Source organism: Octopus bimaculoides, chromosome 30 (genome assembly GCF_046866305.1).
Source record: "Octopus bimaculoides isolate indiv1 chromosome 30, ASM4686630v1, whole genome shotgun sequence".
NCBI lineage: Eukaryota > Metazoa > Mollusca > Cephalopoda > Octopoda > Octopodidae > Octopus > Octopus bimaculoides.
In genome coordinates, this window is record NC_142957.1 from 19131686 (window position 1) to 19153596 (window position 21911).

At 40.3% G+C, this 21911-nt stretch overlaps 2 protein-coding genes across 27 annotated transcripts in view; one reads left to right on the top strand and one right to left on the bottom strand.

Moving 5' to 3' along the window:
• The window catches only part of LOC106879204 (F-box only protein 8), a 67642-nt gene extending 51954 nt beyond the window's left edge, over positions 1 to 15688 (top strand). For 5 of the 7 annotated variants that reach the window (XM_089346010.1, XM_014928674.3, XM_014928673.3 and 2 more), the window contains exons 4-7: positions 1457 to 1586; positions 2247 to 2365; positions 3270 to 3454; positions 4369 to 8210. In XM_089346010.1, the coding sequence (XP_089202136.1) occupies positions 1457 to 1586; positions 2247 to 2365; positions 3270 to 3454; positions 4369 to 4607 (673 nt within the window). In that variant the 3' untranslated portion in view covers positions 4608 to 8210. Of the gene's footprint in view, positions 1 to 1456; positions 1587 to 2246; positions 2366 to 3269; positions 3455 to 4368; positions 8211 to 14361 lie in introns of those variants that run through there. The other 2 variants (XR_016239159.1, XR_016239160.1) reach the window with 2 other exon arrangements.
• The window catches only part of LOC106879202 (huntingtin-interacting protein 1), a 278609-nt gene continuing 272377 nt past the window's right edge, over positions 15680 to 21911 (bottom strand). For 12 of the 20 annotated variants that reach the window (XM_089346005.1, XM_089345997.1, XM_089345992.1 and 9 more), the window contains 2 exons: positions 21015 to 21274; positions 15680 to 17466 (listed from right to left, as the gene is read on the bottom strand). In XM_089346005.1, the coding sequence (XP_089202131.1) occupies positions 21167 to 21274 (108 nt within the window). In that variant the 3' untranslated portion in view covers positions 15680 to 17466; positions 21015 to 21166. The remainder of the gene's footprint in view (positions 17467 to 21014; positions 21275 to 21911) is intronic. The other 8 variants (XM_089346008.1, XM_089346000.1, XM_089345996.1 and 5 more) reach the window with 2 other exon arrangements.

Here is a 21911-nt window from a genome sequence, read left to right on the forward strand (position 1 = left end):
GAATGGAGGTGGGGGGGGGGGGTCTTTTAGCTTTTGTTTACTTATACACATCAACAAATGAGCCAATTCAACAACTCTGTGTGGTTGTTCAATTTGCTAGAAATAACACCCAAATCTCTCTCATACTATGCTCTTGTTAGTATTAAGGAAAAGAAAAAAATAGAATTAATATTTTGGATTTTGATTTTTTTTTTTTTTTCAATGCTTTCATCCATTACTTGATACTAGAAAAAAGGAATTGGAATAATCTTGACTAAAACAGAGAAATTGTAACTTACCCAAAATATGGAAAGAGAAAGGAAAGGTGTTCCAAAGCCAAAAGTTTTTTGAGCTGAGTTGTAATTCTATAATTAAAACAAATTCAAAATTTAAATTTCAGAACATAAGACTTAACGGTTCAAATGGGTAGACTACCTAAGAGGAAAATGGGTGTATGTGGTTGGGCCTTTAATAGCCAATTTTCCCATTGAGATTGTTGCTGCTTCAGTGGACCAGTAGGCATGGGATGGGTGTTGAGAAGTAGTAAAACTTGTGGTACTCCATTGGTTATGATGACGAGGGTTCCAGTTGATCCAATCAACAGAACAGCCTGCTCGTAAAATTAATGTGTAAGTGGCTGAGCACTCTACAGACACGTGTACCCTTGACGTAGTTAACAAGGCTGGCCCCTTTGAAATACAGGTACAACAGAAACAGGAAAAAGGAGTGAGAAAAAATTGTGGTGAAAGAGTACAGCAGGGTTGGCCAAACACTCACAACGCCCAGTTTGGGAATCGAAACCGCAATCTTACAACTATGAGTTTGCTGCCCTAACCACTGGGCCATTGCACCTCCACAAAAGTAATACAACACATAGGTACTGGTTTCAAATCTCTTCCAGAAATTACAAAATTTCTTTCTCTTAAGCATGACACACGTGTCAGGTACGTACAAAGAATAATTGGCATCACCATCATCATCGATTAATGTCTATTTTCCATGCTGGCATGGGTTGGACAGTTTGACTGAGGTCTGGAGAGCCAGCGGCTGCACCAGGCTCCAATCTGATCTGGCATGGTTTCTACAGCTGGATGCCGTTCCTAATGCCAACCACTCCGAGAGTGTAGTGGGTGCTTTTTACGTGCCACCGGCACAAGAGCCAGTAAGGCGAGCCTTTTTACGTGCCACCAGCACAGGAGCCAGTCAGGTGTATCTGGCATTGGCCATGTTCAGATGGTGCTTTTTACATGCCATCGACATGGGAGCCAGTCAGAGGGCATCGGTCCCAGCTATGGTATTGGGTTTTGATGATAGTAATAATAATGGTTTTAAATTTTGGCACAAGGCCAGTGATTATAATGATGCCAGTGCTCAACTGGTACTTATTTTTGTCGACCTCGGCAGAATTTGAACTCAGAACATAAAGACAGACGAAATACTGCCTTCATGATGATAATAATAATGTTTCTCTTTTCAGCCTCTGCAAAGCATCATGGGGAGAAGTGAGTGTGTACCATCGGTGGCAAGACCAACCAGAATATTCTTACAAACGACTTTATTTATTGCTGGACGAAGCCTCCCTCACATTTAATGTGGATCCCCTTATAGTAAGTATCTGTGGAACATTCTGGATCAGTGTTTCTTTTTCTTCTTCCCAAAAAGAACTGATAAAGTAGCAAAAAAAATATACCGGGGTCAATTCATTCAACTAAAAAGTTGTTCAAGGCAATACCCCAGTATGGCCGCAGTCTAATGACTGAAAAAAGTAAAAGATAATAGATATTCTCTCTCTATATATATGTACATATCCTGTGTATCAGTGTTTCAAAACCATTTTGTGCCATGGACCCCTTTGATTCCGATTTTACTTGGCTGGACCATCCAATGTTTAAAAATACTATTATATTTTAATTATTTTGTGTATTGTTCAAGCATTGGGCCTCACAGAGACAATCACGAATGACCAACACCTTTGGCTTTATGGTAAGCTTGAAGAGAAGACCCATCAAGCCAAGTAAATTTATAGTTGTGGCAGATACTGGTGTCATGCAAATGGCACCTGTGCCAGTGGCATGTAAAAGCACCGATTACACTCTTGGAGTGTCCAGCATGGACAGCAGACGTTAAATGATGATGATGATAGAAGCAGAACAAAATCTTAGCATGGACCCTGGTTGTGGACCAATGCTGTGTATATTCTCTATATTTTATATATTGTCTATATATTTTCTCCCTCATATATTATTTTTTTTCTTCTTCTCCGCCAGGGAATGGACTATTTATTCCGACAGAGTCTGGTCGACGACAATCCTGTGGCCATCGCTAACTTCCTTCACTCAACAAAACGGCTCAACCCAGACATGAGAAGAGAATTCCTTTACAAACGGTAAATCACCAGATGTCGTGGTGGCAGAAAGGGGCAACAAACTTTCTCTACACATCCCAATCATTTACCTTTCTTTTAAGCTCCACTCAGGCCAACTCCAGTTGCTATCATGTTGTCCCCACGTCTTCTTCCCTTCTTTCCTCCTACTGGCATCCAATCCATCATGATGGTAGTATGTCCCACGCTGGGTAATTAAAGCATATGGCCAGTAGACCATATCCATTGCTTAGTGACCGCTTGGTACCTCTTTGCTTCTCATTCTGTCCAGGATTGAATGGAGATGGTATCAGTGCAACATGTCCAGCAATTGAAAGGCCTTTGCTGTCTTTTCCCACGTTTCTTAGATGTGGATGGCTGTTAGTATAACGATATGAGGGTGGGCTGAAAAGTTCATATGCTGACCAAGATACTTTCATGGAACGGGACCAAATGTGTCCCTGCTTGCAGTCCACACACTTCTTCCATTATTGTTGCAGTGCTTTGATCCCATTGTTGAATAATCTTTCATCCTGTTTGTCAAAATAAACTACAGCAAATAAGAGATCGCCATCACTGTGATACTGGTTCTCAGCCAAGTGTTTTTTTCCGATGATTGTCAGACAGAGCCCAATCAGGAGACGGTCACAGGAGCATGCGAAGGGAGTAGACTAGGGAGCTGAAGGCAAGACTTCATGGTTCAGACATCAGGCTTCTGAAGGGGGCTCCACATATCTGGAGGATGGGAGATAGAATCACTTGCATCACTGCATCACCCTCTGGAGATTGACTGAGTGAGTGATTGTTGATACTGTTGTCATTGGTGAATCTTTTGTCACATAATTAGCAAATTTTTTATTTAATAGTGTTTAATTACCAATTGATAATTGATTTTCTACTTTCTTTCTTGCAATTAAATCCCTTTCAGGCGGGATGTTCTTCACTATTTGATTCGGCTGCAGAACTTACGCAGCCTATTTTTGCCGACAGCACTTCGACAGTTTTTCAGTGAAGTTTCTGCTCCGGGTGAACGTGGAAGCTACCTGACTGACATGATAGAGATGTTCTCTGACCAGTATTGCCGCTGTAACCCAAACCTAGGATTGTCTAAAGGTACCCACTTAGATTTTATCTGAGTCTCTACGGGGGTTGGGCGCTGGATTTGAGAACATTTGTATTTCTTTTTTTTTTTTTTTTCTATCTTTTATTTCTTTCAATCTTGGCACTCTTTACAACTATCATCCGTATGTAATGTGTGTGTGTGTGTGTGTTTCCTTGTCTTGATGTCATGTGATAGTTATGACTATCACACCAACCACTCCACAGTATGAAGAAATAACCAATTTTGGACTTTGCAAATGAAATTCATAGATCTTAATCTAAATATAATCACCTTATAAGAATCACTAATTACGTCCTCATTCATTTACAAAATACCCTCCGTCCTATTAACATGGAATGAAAACTGTTGTAAGATTATCACTAATATTTTTGTCATAATTAGCACAAGTGAAATCGGTTGACTATACAGTGGGTGGGGTGTTTCAAAAGTAGTTATGTCATTAGGAAAACTTGTACAATACTTTTTTTTGTCAAAAAAATTTTTAAAGTTACAATAAAAGTATCATCATAGTTATGATAAATATATTATTACAATTAATGCACTGAAAATACTGATAGCGAGGCTAATTAATTTTAATTTAACGAATTAAATAGGTATACAGTACCGTGTGGTTTGGGAGCACACATCTACATATGACAGGCTTCTTTCAGTTTCCATCTCTCAGAGCAATAATAGAAAGTACATACCCAAGGTGCCACTCAGTGAGACTGAACCAGCAGGATGTGGTTGAGAAGCAAACTTCTTGTTTACACACACAAACAGCTTCCTTCAGTTTCCCTCATGCAAGGTTCTGGTTGGCCACAATGGTGGAGAAGGGGGCACAGGCGAGGCATCGTGTTACCAAATTTTTATCCATTATTTCCATTCTAGTCTAGACTTTGTCTCTTGTTCTTCTCTTTTGCAGACACTGTCTTTATTCTCTGTTTCTCACTGATCATGCTGTCCGTCGACCTCTGCAGCCCTCACGTCAAGAACAAGATGTCAAAACGTGAGTTCATTCGGAACACACGGCGGGCAGCCCATGAGATCCAGGACGACCTCGCCGGCCACCTCTATGACAACATTTACCTCGTTGGACACGTAGCTATTGCTCAGAAAGCCATCACAGACGACCATCCTCACAGTTACCGCATTATCACATGATGTTTCATACATATATACACTCACTGACTGAATACCAGACAAACGCAACACACACTTGTCTGTGTGTGGGTGGTTTTATACATGTGTGTGTGTGTATATTGTAATGTATGTATATATATCTATATAGTTATACCTTGCGTGAATATATATATATATATATATATAAAATTGTGTGTATTAATATATTGTATGTATACATATAGATGTATATGCATTGTAAATGTGTGTATAATTATACATGTGTGTGTGTGTGTGTATATATATATATATATATATATATATATATATATGCACACACACACACACACACATACCTACACATTTAAACTCTCTGTCTCCTTCTGTTGTGTTTCTCCTTCACTTCCACATTTAGTCTTTATCTCTTTTTTCGTGTGTGTGTGTGTATATATACACACACACACATCTATGTTTTTATAACTATTTCTTGAAACAACTTTAGCCATCACATGACCAGCATGACTGCTACTACTACTACCATCACTATTTCTGCCACACCATTCCACTTCCCCACCCCAACTACATGACCACCACTCCTGCTATTGTCACTATTTTAATTTTGATGCCCCAAACCCCTCCAGCACTCTTGGGACTTCTGCCAATGCCGCCACCACTACCACCACCACAGCATTTACCACAAGCGCTACTGACACATTGTGATGTGGTGGCTGTCACACAGTGACTAAGTCATTGTGTACAATGAACTTCATTGCACCTTACTATGCCCCCACAATCGCAAATGCACAGTGTAGACGTCACATTGGATTTGATCTCAGAACACCACAGCATGTGTGACGTGAGCTGCTTCCGTTTATATTATTGTGTGTGTGTATATGTGTACACACACGCATATAGTGTATACATATGTGTGCATATATATATATATATATATATATATATATAGAATGTATGTGTGATTTTGTGCCTATGATAGCTACCATCATCATCATCATCATCATCTTTATTGTTGAGTTCAAATTCTGCTTAGGTCAGGTAAGTGCCATGAGTCACACACTGGGGTCCATGTAATCAACTAGCCCCGTCCCCTAAAATTTCAGGCCCTGTGTCATTATTACAAAGAATTATTATTTGATGAGAAGTGGCCCCATGCTGTGTTCCTAGTTTTTCTCGTTCTAAACCCATAAATCCTTGACTGCCAACCCTTAATCCCACCTTGTGCTCCTGCTCCCTTCTGTTCACACCCTTTTCCCCTGCCACATACACACATACTATCTCCAACACTTCCTGGCCCACCGCAGACAGTCTTTTGTCTCTTCCCACCGATGTGATGTCATGGGCTTTAATTCTGCTTCTCTTTGTTTTGCTATATTTTTTTTTTGCATCTTCTTATTAAACCCACCCACCCACCAATCCTCTCTCTCATCCCCTGCCCCCCCCCTCTTGGATCCTCTCTCTCTCTCTCATCTTCCATTGCTGTCACCCAGGTCTCTGGAACGTCTACGTAGGAGTAAAGGGATGCCACCAAATCAGCATCTCGCTATGTTCCACCCCTCTCCCTCCATCATTGCTTTTTGTGAAACACTCCAGCAGACATTCCATCCATGGCTATCCTCTCTTTATGTCAAGCTTAGTACATGTGTATCTAGGACTACATTATCTAATGGGTCCCTCCCTGTTTTTGTTTAGCCCCAGATCAGTCCCAGTCTAGCAAACCTATGGACAAAGATGTTTAAGTGTGTGTGTATGTATGTGGTTGGTTATAATAGTGTCCCTTTTTTTTTTTGTTTTGGTTGCTGTTGTCCTCACTTCTTTTCTGCCCCATCCTAAACCCGTTCTCTTTCATCACAGACATAAAACAACAGTGGCAACCGCAACATGGTGGTCAGCTGATGTTTTCTAGTAGTTGTGGTGGTGGTAGTCAGCAACAAAATATTTGATATAATCTTTGCTTCAACTGTTTTTCTAAGGTCTTTTGGCATTGGGCTGTGCCCTACACCAACACGTTTGAAGTATAAAGATAGAAATCTGTTGCCTGTGGGTATAGCCTACTTGTGAGGTGGACAGGCCAACATTGCTCCAGAATGGGATGCCAGTCCATCACACTTTACAGCTGAGTGCAATGAAGCAACAGAGAACAACACGTTTTGCTAAAGAACCACCCCGTCGGGGAATTGAAAGCATGACTTATGCAGTTGTTAGTGCAACAATGCCTAATCACTTAGCCACCTGCCTTTACACGCATGTCTGTATACATGCATATATATCTTTATATATACATACACACACACATATATAGTCCAATCTGTTGAGGGGGGGGGGGGGTAGGAAGGACATCCAGCCATAAAAACGGTACCAAAACTGACACAGAAGAGTCTGGTGCAGGCTCCTGCCTGGCCAGCTCCCATCAAACCATCCAACCCATGCCAGCATGTATGGAGGACAGTAAACAGTGATGATGATGACTATATATAATGTAATGTGCACAGTATTAAGATATGAACTACAAATAGTTTTTTTCGTTTGGAGACATGGGTCTGGTCAAGTTTTCATAACACACCTTGTGTCTCCAAGCAATCTGCAGATATAAAGAGGAATCAGAAGAGAAAACGAGAAGAATTTTGATTCCATTTCCACTTTTTTACATCTACCTTCTTGTTTTTTTTTTTTCTCGTGATTTCTCTTGTACTAAACAGAAGACACCATGTGCTCAGAGCCCGGAGATTGTTTGGAGACAAAGGCACATTATAAAAACCTACCTAGAACCCCGTCTCCAAATGCAAAAAAAAAAAACTATTAGAGCCCTTATCTTTATTTTGTGCACATTAAATGATATTTACCTCTCACTGGACGTTTTTTTGTTTTGTGTGTGTGTGTTAAATAGTAAAAATAGAGGGATCAATTAGATTTAGGCAAACAAACAGTAAAGCACCATGTATTTTAGGCATTGTAGGTCTACCTTAAAATCTGTTTTATTCTCGTTTACTCTACATAATGTGTGCTCTTTAGATTTGTGTGTATGTGTGTAATTATGTGTATGCATGTGTGAGTAAATATTTGTGTGCGATCGATGCACTTGAATGTTTGTGCACATGTGGAGGTTTTTAACCCTTTAGCGTTCAGGTAATAGAAATTCGATTTGAATTAATCCTGCATTATTATCTCATAGCTTTGAGATTTCAATGATATTGTTGAGTAGGTGTGAGAGGCCAGATATGGCTGGTTTAAATGATAAAAGGTTAAATATATACTTGTATGTGTGTGTGTTTATAAATATATGTTTATATATACTGTTGTATTCATGTATATTTGTATAAACAGATATAGATGTGTGTGTTTATACAAACATTGATTTAACTCACACATTCAACTAAAACTAACAGAATAATACAAAACAAACAAAAACAGTTTTAAAGGCAGTGCTCCAGCATGAATAAAATCATTGAGAAGAACTGACCCAGGAAAACAGTTGGGACAAAGAGAGAGATTTGAAACCCTTGTCTCCAGAACATGGGATCTAAGGACAACAGGCAGCTGAAAGACAGAGCAGGGGGGGTGGGTCATGTCCAGCACTGAGGACAGGACATTGAACATTGTAAAAAATGAAAAACAATATTAATATAAAAACTGTGTTTTTTGTTATTTATGTTAATGTATGTGTGTGTGTTTGTGAATGAGTATAAAGTGCATGTTTTATATATGTATATATATATATATATATATACTTTGGGGTACCCAAAACGAACTGGAATTTTGCAGTGTTATTTTATTCACTTAGTTTTACATGTTTACACTTTTATCACCATCAAAATATTCTCCTTTTGAATCATTGTATTGGAACTCTTGCAAAGTGATAGCTTTTAATGTCTCTGTCCTGTTTTTTTTTTTTGTCTCATCTCTGCCACATCTGCAAATTCCTGAGCATCAGTTTACACCACCAATGATGACTTTTGGGAAAAGGAAATCCGCATCAACTTCCGACTGTTCATTCACTCCTGACTGCTTTTCAGGTTCCGTGAGCAGCTCTTTTCATTTGCTAGGAGCTCCACGACACATAAGTCATATCAACAAGTTTATCAATTCTTCAGTGAAGGTCCTCCAAGACAAGTTCATGAATGTTTTCATTTGTTTAGGGAGGGGGTGGGGGTTGATGGTCGCCCCGAATGAGGTTGGTCAAGTGACCATTCATAAAGCTTGAACACCACTTGTAAACTTGTGTTTTGCTCATCACAGCATCCTTGTAAGCTTTCTGAAGCAGTTGCAACTGTTTCAGCTGCACAAAAAAAGATTTTCACAGAAGCACACTGTCCGTTCATTTCAGCCACAGCAAAAAATCAATGAACAGGGGAGAAGTACTACAGAACAAAGATGCACCGTGTGGCAGCAGGACTACAATCAATGCTTCTGGTCCACATCAAGTGGCTTCTATCAGTGGAATCCTGAACTACAATGGGATTTGTCCCACAGAGAACATTTGAAGTTACTTTTGGGTACCCGTTCGTATATATATATATATATATATTGTATACTATAAGTATACATGTATTTGTGTGTGTGTATATAATATGCATATATATATATGCAGTTTCCAATGCGTTTGTTGCCATTACTAGCCAATGAAAATCTATCGTAGCTCTTTGCTATAACATTCGAAAGTAAGTCTGAGTACTATAATGACAACCGTTTACTGTTTGTTCTAAATTATCATCATCATCATCGTTTAACGTCCGCTTTCCATGCTAGCATGGGTTGGACGATTTGACTGAGGACTGGTGAAACCGGATGGCAACACCAGGCTCCAGCAGAGTTTCTACAGCTGGATGCCCTTCCTAACGCCAACCACTCAGAGAGTGTAGTGGGTGCTTTTACGTGTCACCCGCACGAAAACGGCCACGCTCGAAATGGTGTCTTTTATGTGCCACCCGCACAAGAGCCAGTCCAGGGGCACTGGCAACGATCTCGCTCGAAAATCCTACGGGAGCCAGTCAGGCGGTACTGGCAATGGCCACGCTCAAAATGGTGCATCTCATGTGCCACCCGCACAAGAACCAGTCCAGGGGCACTGGCAACGATCTTACTTGGCTTGCCGGGTCTTCTCATGCACAGCACATTTCCAAAGGTCTCGGTCAGTAGTCATCGCCTCGGTGAGGCCCAATGTACGAAGGTCTTGCCTCACCACCTCAGCCCAGGTCTTCCTGGGCCTACCTTTTCCACGGTTTCCCTCAACTGTTAGGGTGTGGCACTTTTTCACGCAGCTATCCTCATCCATTCTCACCACATGTCCATACCAGCGCAATCGTCTCTCTTGCACGCCACAACTGATGCTTCTAATGTTCAGCGCACCCACCCCCACTACTAACTTGGTCGCCCAGATAGCGGAAGCTATCGACTACCTCTAGTTTTTCACCCTGGAATGAGATAGTTGTTTCCTGTTTGTTTACAGTCTTTATTGCACCTGAACATCTGCCACAAACAAAAACTAACTTGCTAGTTAACCTGCCTTTGATGTTGCTGCACCTCTTATGTGTCCATAGCTTGCACCGGGTACATCTTATAGAGTTACTACCTACTCCTTTTCTACATACTGAGCAGGGCCATCTACCTGAAGGGGTTTGTGTTTTATCTACCTTCCTACTTATTAGGATTTTGGTTTTAGCTAGGTTGACTCTAAGGCCCTTCAATTCTAGACCTTGCTCCCACACCTGAAACTTATCCTCTAGTTCTGATAGTGACTCCGCAATTAGGGCAAGGTCATCAGCATAGAGGAGCTCCCAGTCTGTAGAACAAACAGTAAAAGGTTGTCCCTTTCTTGTATCACCTAATTGTCTGCATGTTTTGTGTCCTTGTCCCATTCTGTATTATTTATACACACATATATATATATGTATACACACACACATATATATATATATATATATATACGTGTGTATGGAATTTGGATGGAATTTAGAAATATTTCAATAGGTTGCTACGCATGTTTCTATGATCATAGTGTTTATTCCTGGAATGATTACAGTCCAGTCCGTCGTGTCCATGGACATCAGGGGGATGATGGTTCATGCATTCATTTCCTCTGGCAATATGGAATTAACGTTGGAAGCAGCAAATGCATAACTGAAGGTTGTTTATCCATTGGTGGGGAGGAGTGGAAGGGGAGAGAGAGGTGTGTCTGATATTAGACATATTTTTATACTTGCGTATGAAGATATCGGGGTGGATAGCATAAGTCCTTGGATTAACCTTAGTGACAGCAGGTACGTCCTCAATGAACTCGGATGTAGTACAGCTATTCATTGTCTCAGTTGACAAATTATATTCTCTTAAAATGTCCTCTTAATTACTTTTGATGGTGCAATTGCAGAGCTTATGAAAAGAATGGTTATTCTTTTAGTTAGTTATATTTTCGTCAGCCCACCTTCATATTGCATCCAACTCCCATTGCAGATGCACAATATTTCCAGGTTTCTGAATCTTCAGTGAGATTTTTCGGAGCAGCTAAGGGCATGTCTGACAGGGTCACTATGGAAAGCGGTGGCCCTAAAACAGTGCTCTGTGGAACACCGCTTACTATTTAAATATCTAAGTGTATATGTAAATATCTACATAAGCATGTGTATATATATATATATATATATATACACACAGATATATAGCTTGCTTACCAACAATATGGCTCCAGGTTCAGTCCCACTGCCTGGCACCTTGGGCAAGTGTTTTCTACTATAGCCTCAGGCCGACCAAAGCCTTGTGAGTGGATTTGGAAGACAGAAACTGAAAGAAGCCCATCCTCACGGTGGTGCACCAGCATGACCGCAGCCACTTGGCTGAAACACATAAATAAATAAATAAATATATATATATATGTGTGTTTGTTTGTGTGTTTACACGCTCAACATCGCTTGAATAAATACTCGGCTTACAAAGAATAAGTCCTGGGGTCGATTTGCTCGATTAGAGGTGGTGCTCCAGCATGTGTGTATGAACCATGTGTGCAGATGCGTGTGCAAGGCCAGGCGCTGAGGAAAGATGCATGCATGTGTATATGCAACAATACATTTTCAAAGTGAATGAGAAAAAAACATACATGCAAAATATGAATAAAAGTGAGAAGGCATGCAAACCAAAATTCAGGTTATAAATAAATGTTTAGTTCATTTGAGTCTGATCGGATGGAAGCAGAGTCAATTTTAATCTAATATGACAAACTGAAACTTGAATTAGTGTAATGTGTTACAGGTATGGTCCTTGTGAAGTTTAGTGGAAAGAAAAAATCAATCAATAAATAAATTTTGTAACTGTTCGTTTGGAAATTAAGGCATTGGTGTCTGTAAATGACTCACCTGGAATTTTTTTGAAATGGAAAACTTGTATTTAATTGGCCGCCATCGGACTCTTTGCCTGCTTCGTGTTCAAGTTTGCAGTGAACACGTTGTACGTGGGTGCTCCCATTCTTTCTTTCAGTTTCTGGGCACGTAGCCGTCGAACTGATGCATTTCTGCCTTCCATGGTCGGCAAATTCCTTGTGCATCGGCAGTGTTGCATTGCAGTATAGAGCTTTGTGTAGCAGGTCGAAGGAGGGTGCATCATTAATTTACCTTTGGGTTTGCAACTGTTGATATGAAAGCTGCAGCGACATGTGGCATCAGAAGGCAGCAATTCTTTTGCTTGAGGTCACCAGTTTGTAACGACGAAATTAATTAGTGTAACAGCATGTTGTAGGATGTGGAAGATGAACCTCATCGGTCAGGTTATAAAATCCGAGAGCATGCGAAAGTTAGATGGGGTAGAATTTTTCTTTGTATAGTTTTGTGCACACGTTCTCTTAGCAGTCAGCCACCGATAGCATTAGAATGATATTGTAAGAGAAGAGATATAGAGCTAGTGGAAGTTGTCTGGTTGTGGGACTTTATCTCACAGTTGCTGACAGTAGATTTCTTTTCTCTCGCCGACCATTGTCTGCTGTGATCACGATTCTAGTGTTCCGCTCCCTAACTGATGATGGCTGTCATTCGCTAACTTATTGAGTTGTCACAAGCTGACTGACTGTCTTTTTGCTCAGGGTTGTTGCTTTTATAACTATTCAGAAGGATAGACATGTCATTGAGAACAATGGGCTTTGTTGGTGGTACTGTGATATCTCTATTCTAGCTTCTGGTGGAGTAGAAGAGGTTAGTGGTGAAGGCATTCTTTCAGCCTAGCTAAGGCATCTGGACTATGTACAACTGCTGTCAGAGGAAAACCATAGTTCTACCGTGAGAAAAGTTCTGTTGAAGTTGACGCTTTAAGTCATATGGACAACTAAGAGGTGCAGCGGTATCACTAATGGAGAAAGTAGTCTTTGCAGGGTGTCCCAGAAAGATTTACATTTGTTTAAGAGGCTTGAAGTGTCAATCTAAATTCAGCTATGGTGGATTAAATCCACTTCATGCTTGCAAGATTCACTACATATATAAAGATGTAAAAATATGTAAATATGTCTATCTACACAGGGTGTCCCACAAAGATTTCCCATTGATATTTCTTAATTATTTCAAATAAACTTAAGGTTAAATAATGAAATATGACACACACATTCTAATGTAACTTATCAATTCATTGCAGTAATTATATTTTGAAATGACCACTGTACCACCTCTTCATGCAACTTGTCCTATGAAGAGAGAAGGGCTTTCTTCACATCTGACATGTCTGAATAGGGATGAGCACAAAGTCCATGAGATTGAAGCAGGTCATATCATCTTGTCCCCCAAAAAACCCACTGAAATGCTCTTTGCACCACCTCTGTGTCAAATTGGATGTGTGGGCTGCAGCCCCATCTTGAGTGAAGTTGTAAAGGCCACCGAAGGTTTCTGTAAGCTTCACTGTTGACCTTGATGCCAGCATCAATGAAGATCAAAGGAGGCTTGGACCTATCAGATGCAACGGCAGCCCATACCTGACTGTACAAGTCTCCTCCTCCTCCATTCACTGCATAAAGCCTGTCATTCTGCCTGTTGGAGGTAAGTGCTTCTACGGTGAAGAGCTTCTCATTAGACCAGATCAACACTTTGTTAGTGGTGTGCTTCATCTCAGCTAACATGGTTTTTATCCCTGTTGAGTTGTTTCTTCCTAGAAGCTGCTGCGATTGTTTCTTTAAAATCCCTCTGCATTGAATATTTCGAAATATCAAGAGCTTTTGCAGTTTTTCTTGCACTTCTGCAGGGATTTCAATTCATCACAGCTTCGACAGTTTGTTTGGTAGGAACTGATTGTCTTGCTAAAGGGAGTATGTCCTTGCCAGGTATTGAACACTGTTTTACAGCAAACACATTCAAGTGTTTTGTTATATCCTTGTTGCTCACTCCAGATGTTTTCAAAGTGACAATCTGACATCTTGAGGCTTCTGCTGGTCTATGTCTACGTGGCTGTACTCATGCCCCCTACTTGTCGGCGTATGTCTTCAGCCTGCATCAATCATGTTCCTGCACTTTGTACACACTGCTCATCGCTACGACCGATCAAACAGTCCGGTGAGATCCGCAGATCTGGGTGACGAGTCCACATATGCATGGCGGCATTCAGCACTGTCGTTGGTGCGTTCTCTGATGACCTGGACAAGACAGCTGAACCCAATCGCTTAAAGGAAGTAAAAATCGTAACAAATTTCCATGGGTGAACCTGCAGAATGATCATTGCTGGTTTGCACAGAGTAGATTGTTCCGGGAGGCAGTCCACCCGTGTCTCCTCTTCCTCCACTGCTGACACCAATCAATCACATTCTTTTTGCCTTTCGTTGCAGCTGGACTCCATGCCTTCACAACCCATTTACAATGCACAACTGCTGGTTAAGGAGACGGCTTTGAGCTGTAAACAATTTTGAGTAGGAATCAGAAAGAGAAGAATAAACATGCAATGCACATATGAACACCAGGTTTGTAAAATCATCATTATCGTTTAACGTCCGCTTTCCATGCTAGCATGGGTTGGACGATTTGACTGAGGACTGGTGAAACCAGATGGCTACACCAGGCTCCAATCTGATTTGGCAGAGTTTCTACAGCTGGATGCCCTTCCTAACGCCAACCACTTGAGAGTGTAGTGGGTGCTTTTACGTGTCACCCGCACGAAGGCCAGTCAGGTGGTACTGGCAACGGCCAAACTCAAATGGTGTATTTTATGTGCCACCCGCACAAAAGCCAGTCTAGGGGCACTGGCAACGATCTCGCTCGAAAATCCTACAAAGGCCAGTCAGGCGGTACTGGCAACGGCCATGCTCAAAATGGTGTATTTTATGTGTCACCCACACAAGAGCCAGTCCAGGGGCACTGGCAACGATCTCGCTCGAAAGTCCTTACACATGTCACGGGCACAAGTGCTAGAAAGGCGATGCTGGGCACAGGTGCCATCACGATTTCGATTTCGCTTGCCCCAATAAGTCTTCGCAAGCTGAGTTTCATGTCCAATGAGGGAGACGACGTTGGCATGGGTGCCACTCGTCGAATTTCACTAAAATAGAAGAGAAATAAAAAAAAAAAGAAATATGCGCAAGTCAAACAAGTTATATCATGTCACATGTGGCACCACTCTCATGCAACTTTGCTGCAATTTTCTTGTTTGGCAATGAGGTGAACATGTAAGAAACCACAGACTTCGTCTTGTAAATGAGCAAAGCCTTGGCTCTTTACAGATGAGGAAATTATTGATGATATTCTTTGGACAAAGAGTTTACTCTTAAGCAAGGCAAGGTGAACATATCCAGAAGTTGAGAAGAGAACAGCCTATTATTACTCTCCTGTTTTTTGGGGGGTTTTTTTGTAATTCTGCCAGTGAGTTTGCCTGCAATTGTTACTCCTGGGTGGAGTATGCAGCTATTGATTTTTTTTTTCTTTTTCTGAGGAGCCCAAGTGGAGGGTAAAGTTAGAGAGAGGGGCTCAGATCTGAGAGGGTTGACAAAACCAACAGGCCTCAAAAGTTTGCTAAGTTGGTCTTTTAACTAGAGAAAAGCACAATCAAATATAATTTCTTCAACACAAGCAAAATTCAACAATACCTGTGCAGCTTCCATCCAGACATCTTTTTTCTTCTAAACACAATAAAAACAACAATAATAAAACACCTTCAATTTCTATTGAGATTTTTTTATTTTATCTTGTTTGTCCAAATTTTCAATCGAGAGAGAAAAAAATAAGAGGGGGGGGGGGGAGAAGAGAGGTGTAAGAGAAGGAGAAAAAAGGAGGGAGGTGACATATATGCACCTGTGTGTGTGTGTGTATATACATAGACATACACACATACATACATGCATATAAACAAATAAAGCTAATAAAAGAAAATAAATATGTGTGTATATATATATAAATAATAATAAAAAAAAAATTAATCCAAATTTATTCTGTTCTTATATAATTAAACAATCGAGCGATTGATCTGACTTGATAGGTCGATTGATTTTTGTTTTTATTTTTTTTTTGTTATAGAAACTTTTATTTATTTATTAAAAATGCAATTTAAGGAGAAACATTTTGTGCCATATAGGGATGTTGTTGAATAGTTCTGCGATGTGTGCGTGTGTGAATGTGTGCGTGTATATGTATATATATATATATATATATATATATATATATGGAGGTTGTCTGGATTTGGATAAAATCTATTTTCATCCAAATCCTGATGAATTCTTTCTTCATATATAAAATCTGTACACCACTTCAACAGTATATTATATATATATATATACACACACACACACACATATAGGATGTATGTATATAAATAGATTAAATATTTCATTATTTCTTATAGAGGCCACAAAGTCAGAAATATTGATTGAAGAGAGACGGGGTGGGTGGGGGTGGGGTGAGAAAGGATGTTGTGACAATCATGCTGGTCTGTTTAGCAAGAATGAAGTGAAAAAAAAAAAGGCTGCTTGTTATAAGGCAGGAAGGACACAACTTCTCAGGGCCTCGACACACATTGATAGTAGTGGTGGTGGTGGGGATCAAATAACCCTGATCCAGTCATGACCATCACATCTATTGGTGAGAGAGACCACCACATTGTTCAATATAGCCATCTGTTTCCTTTATGACAGCAGGGTGTGTGATTTGAGGGAGTGTGGGCTGCTATCACTAACGGGTTGTGTGACCACGTACAGGATCCCTCGATGGCGGCAGTGATGACATTTTGCAGAAATCCAACGGCTACCATCCCAGCCACCACACAAAGACATGTTGATTGTTTTTCAGGTTGATTCTGCATCATCAGAGAAGAAGGGTGGTGGTCAGAGTGGCAGCAGTGGAGTGTGTGAGTGCAATACGCAGAAGAGAGAGAGAGAGAGAGTAAGGTGTGAGTGAGTCACTTGTTCAAGAATTTGCTGCTGCTGCTTATGATTGTTGTTGTTGTTGTTGTTGTTGCCATGGCTGATGCAGTTCTTGTTGTTGTCGCCTCCTGCTGCCACCCGAACCAATCTGAGTTGAGAGTCACAGAAAAACAAAGACTCTTCCTTGACTCTGCTTCTAACCAAAGATGCTCATCATTCTATATACAGCTGCTTATTATACACCCACACACACATATATATATATATATATATATATATATATATATATATATATATATACACACACACACACACACGTACATATATACGTATATATACATATATATATATATGCAAACATATGTATGCACATGTACAAATACATATGTATGCATGCATATATGAATACATATGTGTATACACACTCTATCTATATATATATATATATATACACACACACACACACACACACTTATGTATGCACTCACCCATCCATTTACACTTATATACACACATCCACAGTAATATTAGGCTTCTCTTCTGTACAAATGGTGAGGACATTGTCAGGGTTCAGCTCTTGTTATCCTGAGAAAGAGAAAGAGAAATTCATAATAATAATAATAATAATAATAATAATAACAACAACAACAACAATGATAATCCTTTGTATTAAAGGCAGAAAGCCTGAAACTTTGAGGGGAAGGGGACAAGTTGATTACATGAACCCCAGTATGTAACTGGTACTTAATTTATCTGCTGTTAAAGGATGAAAGACAAATGATTCTTAATAATAATAATAATAATAATAATAATCATCCCTTGCATGATGGGCAAAAGGGAAAGTTGATTTCATCTTTGAAGTGGAAGTTTCTCTTAACAACCTTGAAGGAGGACAGATGAAGCTGACCTCAGAACATCTGGAAAAGAGCAGAGACGCACGGCTCAGCATTTTGTCTGGCCAAGAAGAATGATAATCCTTTCTACTGAAGGCACAGGCCCCGAAGAGGACTGGTCAATTACATCAACCCCAGTATTCAACTGGTACTTAGTTTATGGAATCCACCCCCCCACCGCCACAAAAAAAAAAGTATGAAAGGCAAAGTCAACCTCGGCTGAATTTGAATTCAGAACAGAAAAAACTGAGGAAAGACTGCAAAGCATTTTGCCTGACTTGTTCACAATTCTACCAGCTTACTGCCTTAGTTGTTATAATAATAACAATAATAACAATAATAATTTATTTTAACACGGGTCGACTGCTGTTCTATGGCTTATCTAAGATTGTAAACAAGCGCCCTGCTGACATCCAGTTTTGATCTGTACAGACAAATGAAGAGAGAAACAAGTTTATACGTACCTCGTGCAATAGACATATGCACCCACATGTATGTGGGTGTATGTATGTATATACACACACACACACACACACACACACACAAACATATGTTTTGCTGCCCAAGTTAGTGAGATAAAATGAATAAAAAAATACAGGTAAAACATGTAAAAATAAAAACACAAAAACACAAAAAAATTAGTCAAGACAACACACTATTGTTGCTATGGCAACACACTATTGTTGGTAACATACTATAATTGTTATGGCAACACATTCTTGATACATTTGTAAAAATAAATTCAGTTATTCAGCAAATAAAGCAAGTGTGTGTGTGTGTGTGTGCGTGTGTGCGCATATCATTATCCAATGACAAGCAACCTTATTTAAAGGTTGTGGTGACCACTCAGTATCATGAAATCCAAGTGACCACCTCAACAGATGTGACCTTTGGGTAGAAGTAATGCAAATCTGAGTCAAATTGTTAATGTAAGTATTTACCCTTGAATTAGTTTCAGCTGGGGCACTGCCATCAGCTTTACTCGAGACCTCCTGTGATATGCAGCATTTGGTGAACGAGGGAGTTTGATGCTGCTGCCCTCATCTGGAATCCTTGACAGGTGGAGTTTCAGTTTTGTTTTGAAGACACCCACATCCACCCCATGCAAGTCTCTCAGGCTTTTCGGGAAGATACTGAAGAGCTGTGGGCCCTTGAAACACAAGCTGTTGCAGTATCTAGTCCTGTATCATGATGGCAATAAGCAGATTGTGAGGACTCTTTTCTTCTCACGTGTGTGCTTTTATTCACTTGGCTCATTTGTTAAAGGGCTGTAAAATACTAAATTCTTTTGAGAGCCCTGAACATGTGTGTCACAGTAACTTTTTGCTATGCATTGCCTCAAGACAGTTTGAAGGAAAGGAGACACAAAAATGTCAAATATCTCCTTTCCACATGAAATGTGAGTTGCTGTTGGAAGCCATTTAAAAATCTGTTTTTCTAAGTGTATTTGAGTGTGTATGTGTGAGTATATATGTGTGTGTATGTATGTATGTATTAGAGCAACTGAAATATCAAAATTAGATATATATATATATATATGTCATCATCATCATCATCGTTTAACGTCCGCTTTCCATGCTGGTATGGGTTGGATGATTCGACTGAGGACTGGTATGTGTATGTAAAGCATCTGGGTGACATGCAGCTAGCGGTGCATGCTACAACATTTATTTGCACAACATTGACAACAACATACTATTTAACCGGCTAGAAATAGAAGCCAAATCTCCCTCAAAGTGCACACTGCCATGTTGGAAAAAAAAAATAGAGAGGATGTGACAATGTAGCTGTGGATGGAATGCTAGGTTCAATAGAAACAAGCAGAGTCTGGTGTCAGAGGGAAAGAGAAGACGTGTGGCTTCTTTCGGGCCTTTGTCGTACTGAGTTCAAGCCCAGTGCACAACACTTGGGCCTTTTCCCTCATAGCCTGAAGTAGACCGAAGGCTTGAGAGTCGGTCCAGGTTAGATGGAGACTGTAAGGAAGCCTATCAAAGACACTGTTGTTCCTGTTTGTCAATGCTGGTCCTTTATTTTATTGACAAAAAGCAAAGTGGGCCCCCATCACAGCAAAAACAATTCCAAGGGGAGAAGGTGGTTGAGTACACCGACGACTGCAGTATTTGACTGGTACTTTATTTCATCGATCCCAAAAGGATGAAAAGCAAAGTCAACCTCAGCTGAATTTGAACTCAGAACACAAAGAGCTCGAAGAAAAGCTAACAAACGTTTCTGCCATCTTAAGAATAAGGATTGCATCCAGATTTCCTGTCTGAATCTATCCGGATGAAACAAAATATGAAAAAATATGATGTAGACAGGAGAGGGAGAAAATTGAAAGTGAGTACGTGTGTGGTTTGAAGGGGAGATAATCCAGGAGAGAGAGTACGAGTGCGTTTAACAGGGAGAGTACACGAGAGTAAGAGGGATGGATGAATAAAGACACAGATAGGTCGAGAGAATTCTTGTATTTGTCTGCGTTCTTCAAATACATGTCACTAACTTGTCTTTGTTTCAATGATAAAAATTATGTCAGCCATAACTATTTTCTCCTCTGTTTTATATAAGTCCTCTTCATCTCCAGACAATAAACCTGTCCTCTTCTTTAATGGCATGTCGGCTTTGGATTCTTGGGATGATCTCTTAATTACCGGTTGCTAATTATGATACATCCTCTTGAGAGAGGAGGAGATTATTTTAATAAATCAACAATTTATGTTGTATGGTATTTGATATAACTGCATTTGTCTCGATAGACACATGGATGGATGGATGGATGGATGGGTAGACAGACGAGAGAGAGAGAGAGAGGGACCTTTCCTCTGCCCCTACCCCACATCCATACACACCACAATAACGAAAACAAGAAAAAAAGAGAAACACTGACATCATCATCATCATCATCAACAACATTAACATGGCCAACAACATCAATCCTCCTCCTCCTCCTCATCCATCATCAGGAGCAAATGTGGGATCCTTTACGTGGTAGTTCAGCATGCTAGACATAGTAGCCAAACATCACAGCCATGGACCCCCACCAACCCCATTGGAGAATGGGGTTGGTGGGAAGTTCCATGCCACGTAAGAAAAATTGACCAGATCGCCATGGCTGGAATACCTTCGATACTAGGTCTGCTGGACAAGAGTCCAGTTGAGGGTCAAACAACATCATCAACAACATCAACATTGCCAACATAATCATCATCATCATCATCATCATCAACTAGAACCCACACTTACCGAACGCCCAAAGAAGAACAAAAGAAACAAGCAAGAAATCAGATGCAGTACCACAAGTAGTAGTAGTAGTAGTAGTGGTGGTGGTAGTAGTAGTAGTAACGGCTATGGAGTGTCCGTGTGTCTGTGTATGTATATATATATATGCGTATGTGTTAGTGGTCGGAGCTCACGGCATCTGTACCCGAGTGTGCCAGACTGGAGTCTGGTAGCCGCAGGTCAAGGGTGCCCCCACCGCCGTCGCTATCACACATCTGCAGCCACTGAAAATCACAACAGAGAAGAAGAAAAGGAAGAAGAAAAGGAGAGAGAGAGAGAGAGAGAGAGAGAGGAAGAAGAAGAAAGAAAGAGAGAGAGAAAAATATATAAAGTGACATTTCACAATGTGCAATTAGCAGTAATGACAGAAAATGAAGAACACAATAAATAACAACAACAATAATGATCTCAAATTTTGGCGCAAGGGGGAGGGGGAGTCAATTAGAACAACCTCAGTGTTTATTTTATCGACTCCAAAGGGCTGAAGGACAAAGTTGTCTTTGACAGATTTCAGCTCAGAACGTAAAGCGAGATGAAATGCCATTAAGCATCTTGGCTGCTCTGCTAACAAACCTTCCAACTCACCCCCTTCAAGAATAATAATAAGAAGAAGAAGAAAGGGGTCAGAGAGCACAAACCTCTGCCAAGGCAACGCCAACATTAGCCAGGGATGATTCTTAAAACGAGAACATCTGAAATAAACTCAACTGCTCTCACAAACGAGAAAACTAAAACTGAGCACTCTCGAAAAATTAAGTAAAAAGACAGGAAAAATGATCCAGAATCCATGTCCGGTACTGGATCAATCTCAAAATCTAATCAGTTTGTGTCAGTCACGATGCAAAACATCCCTGAAAGTTT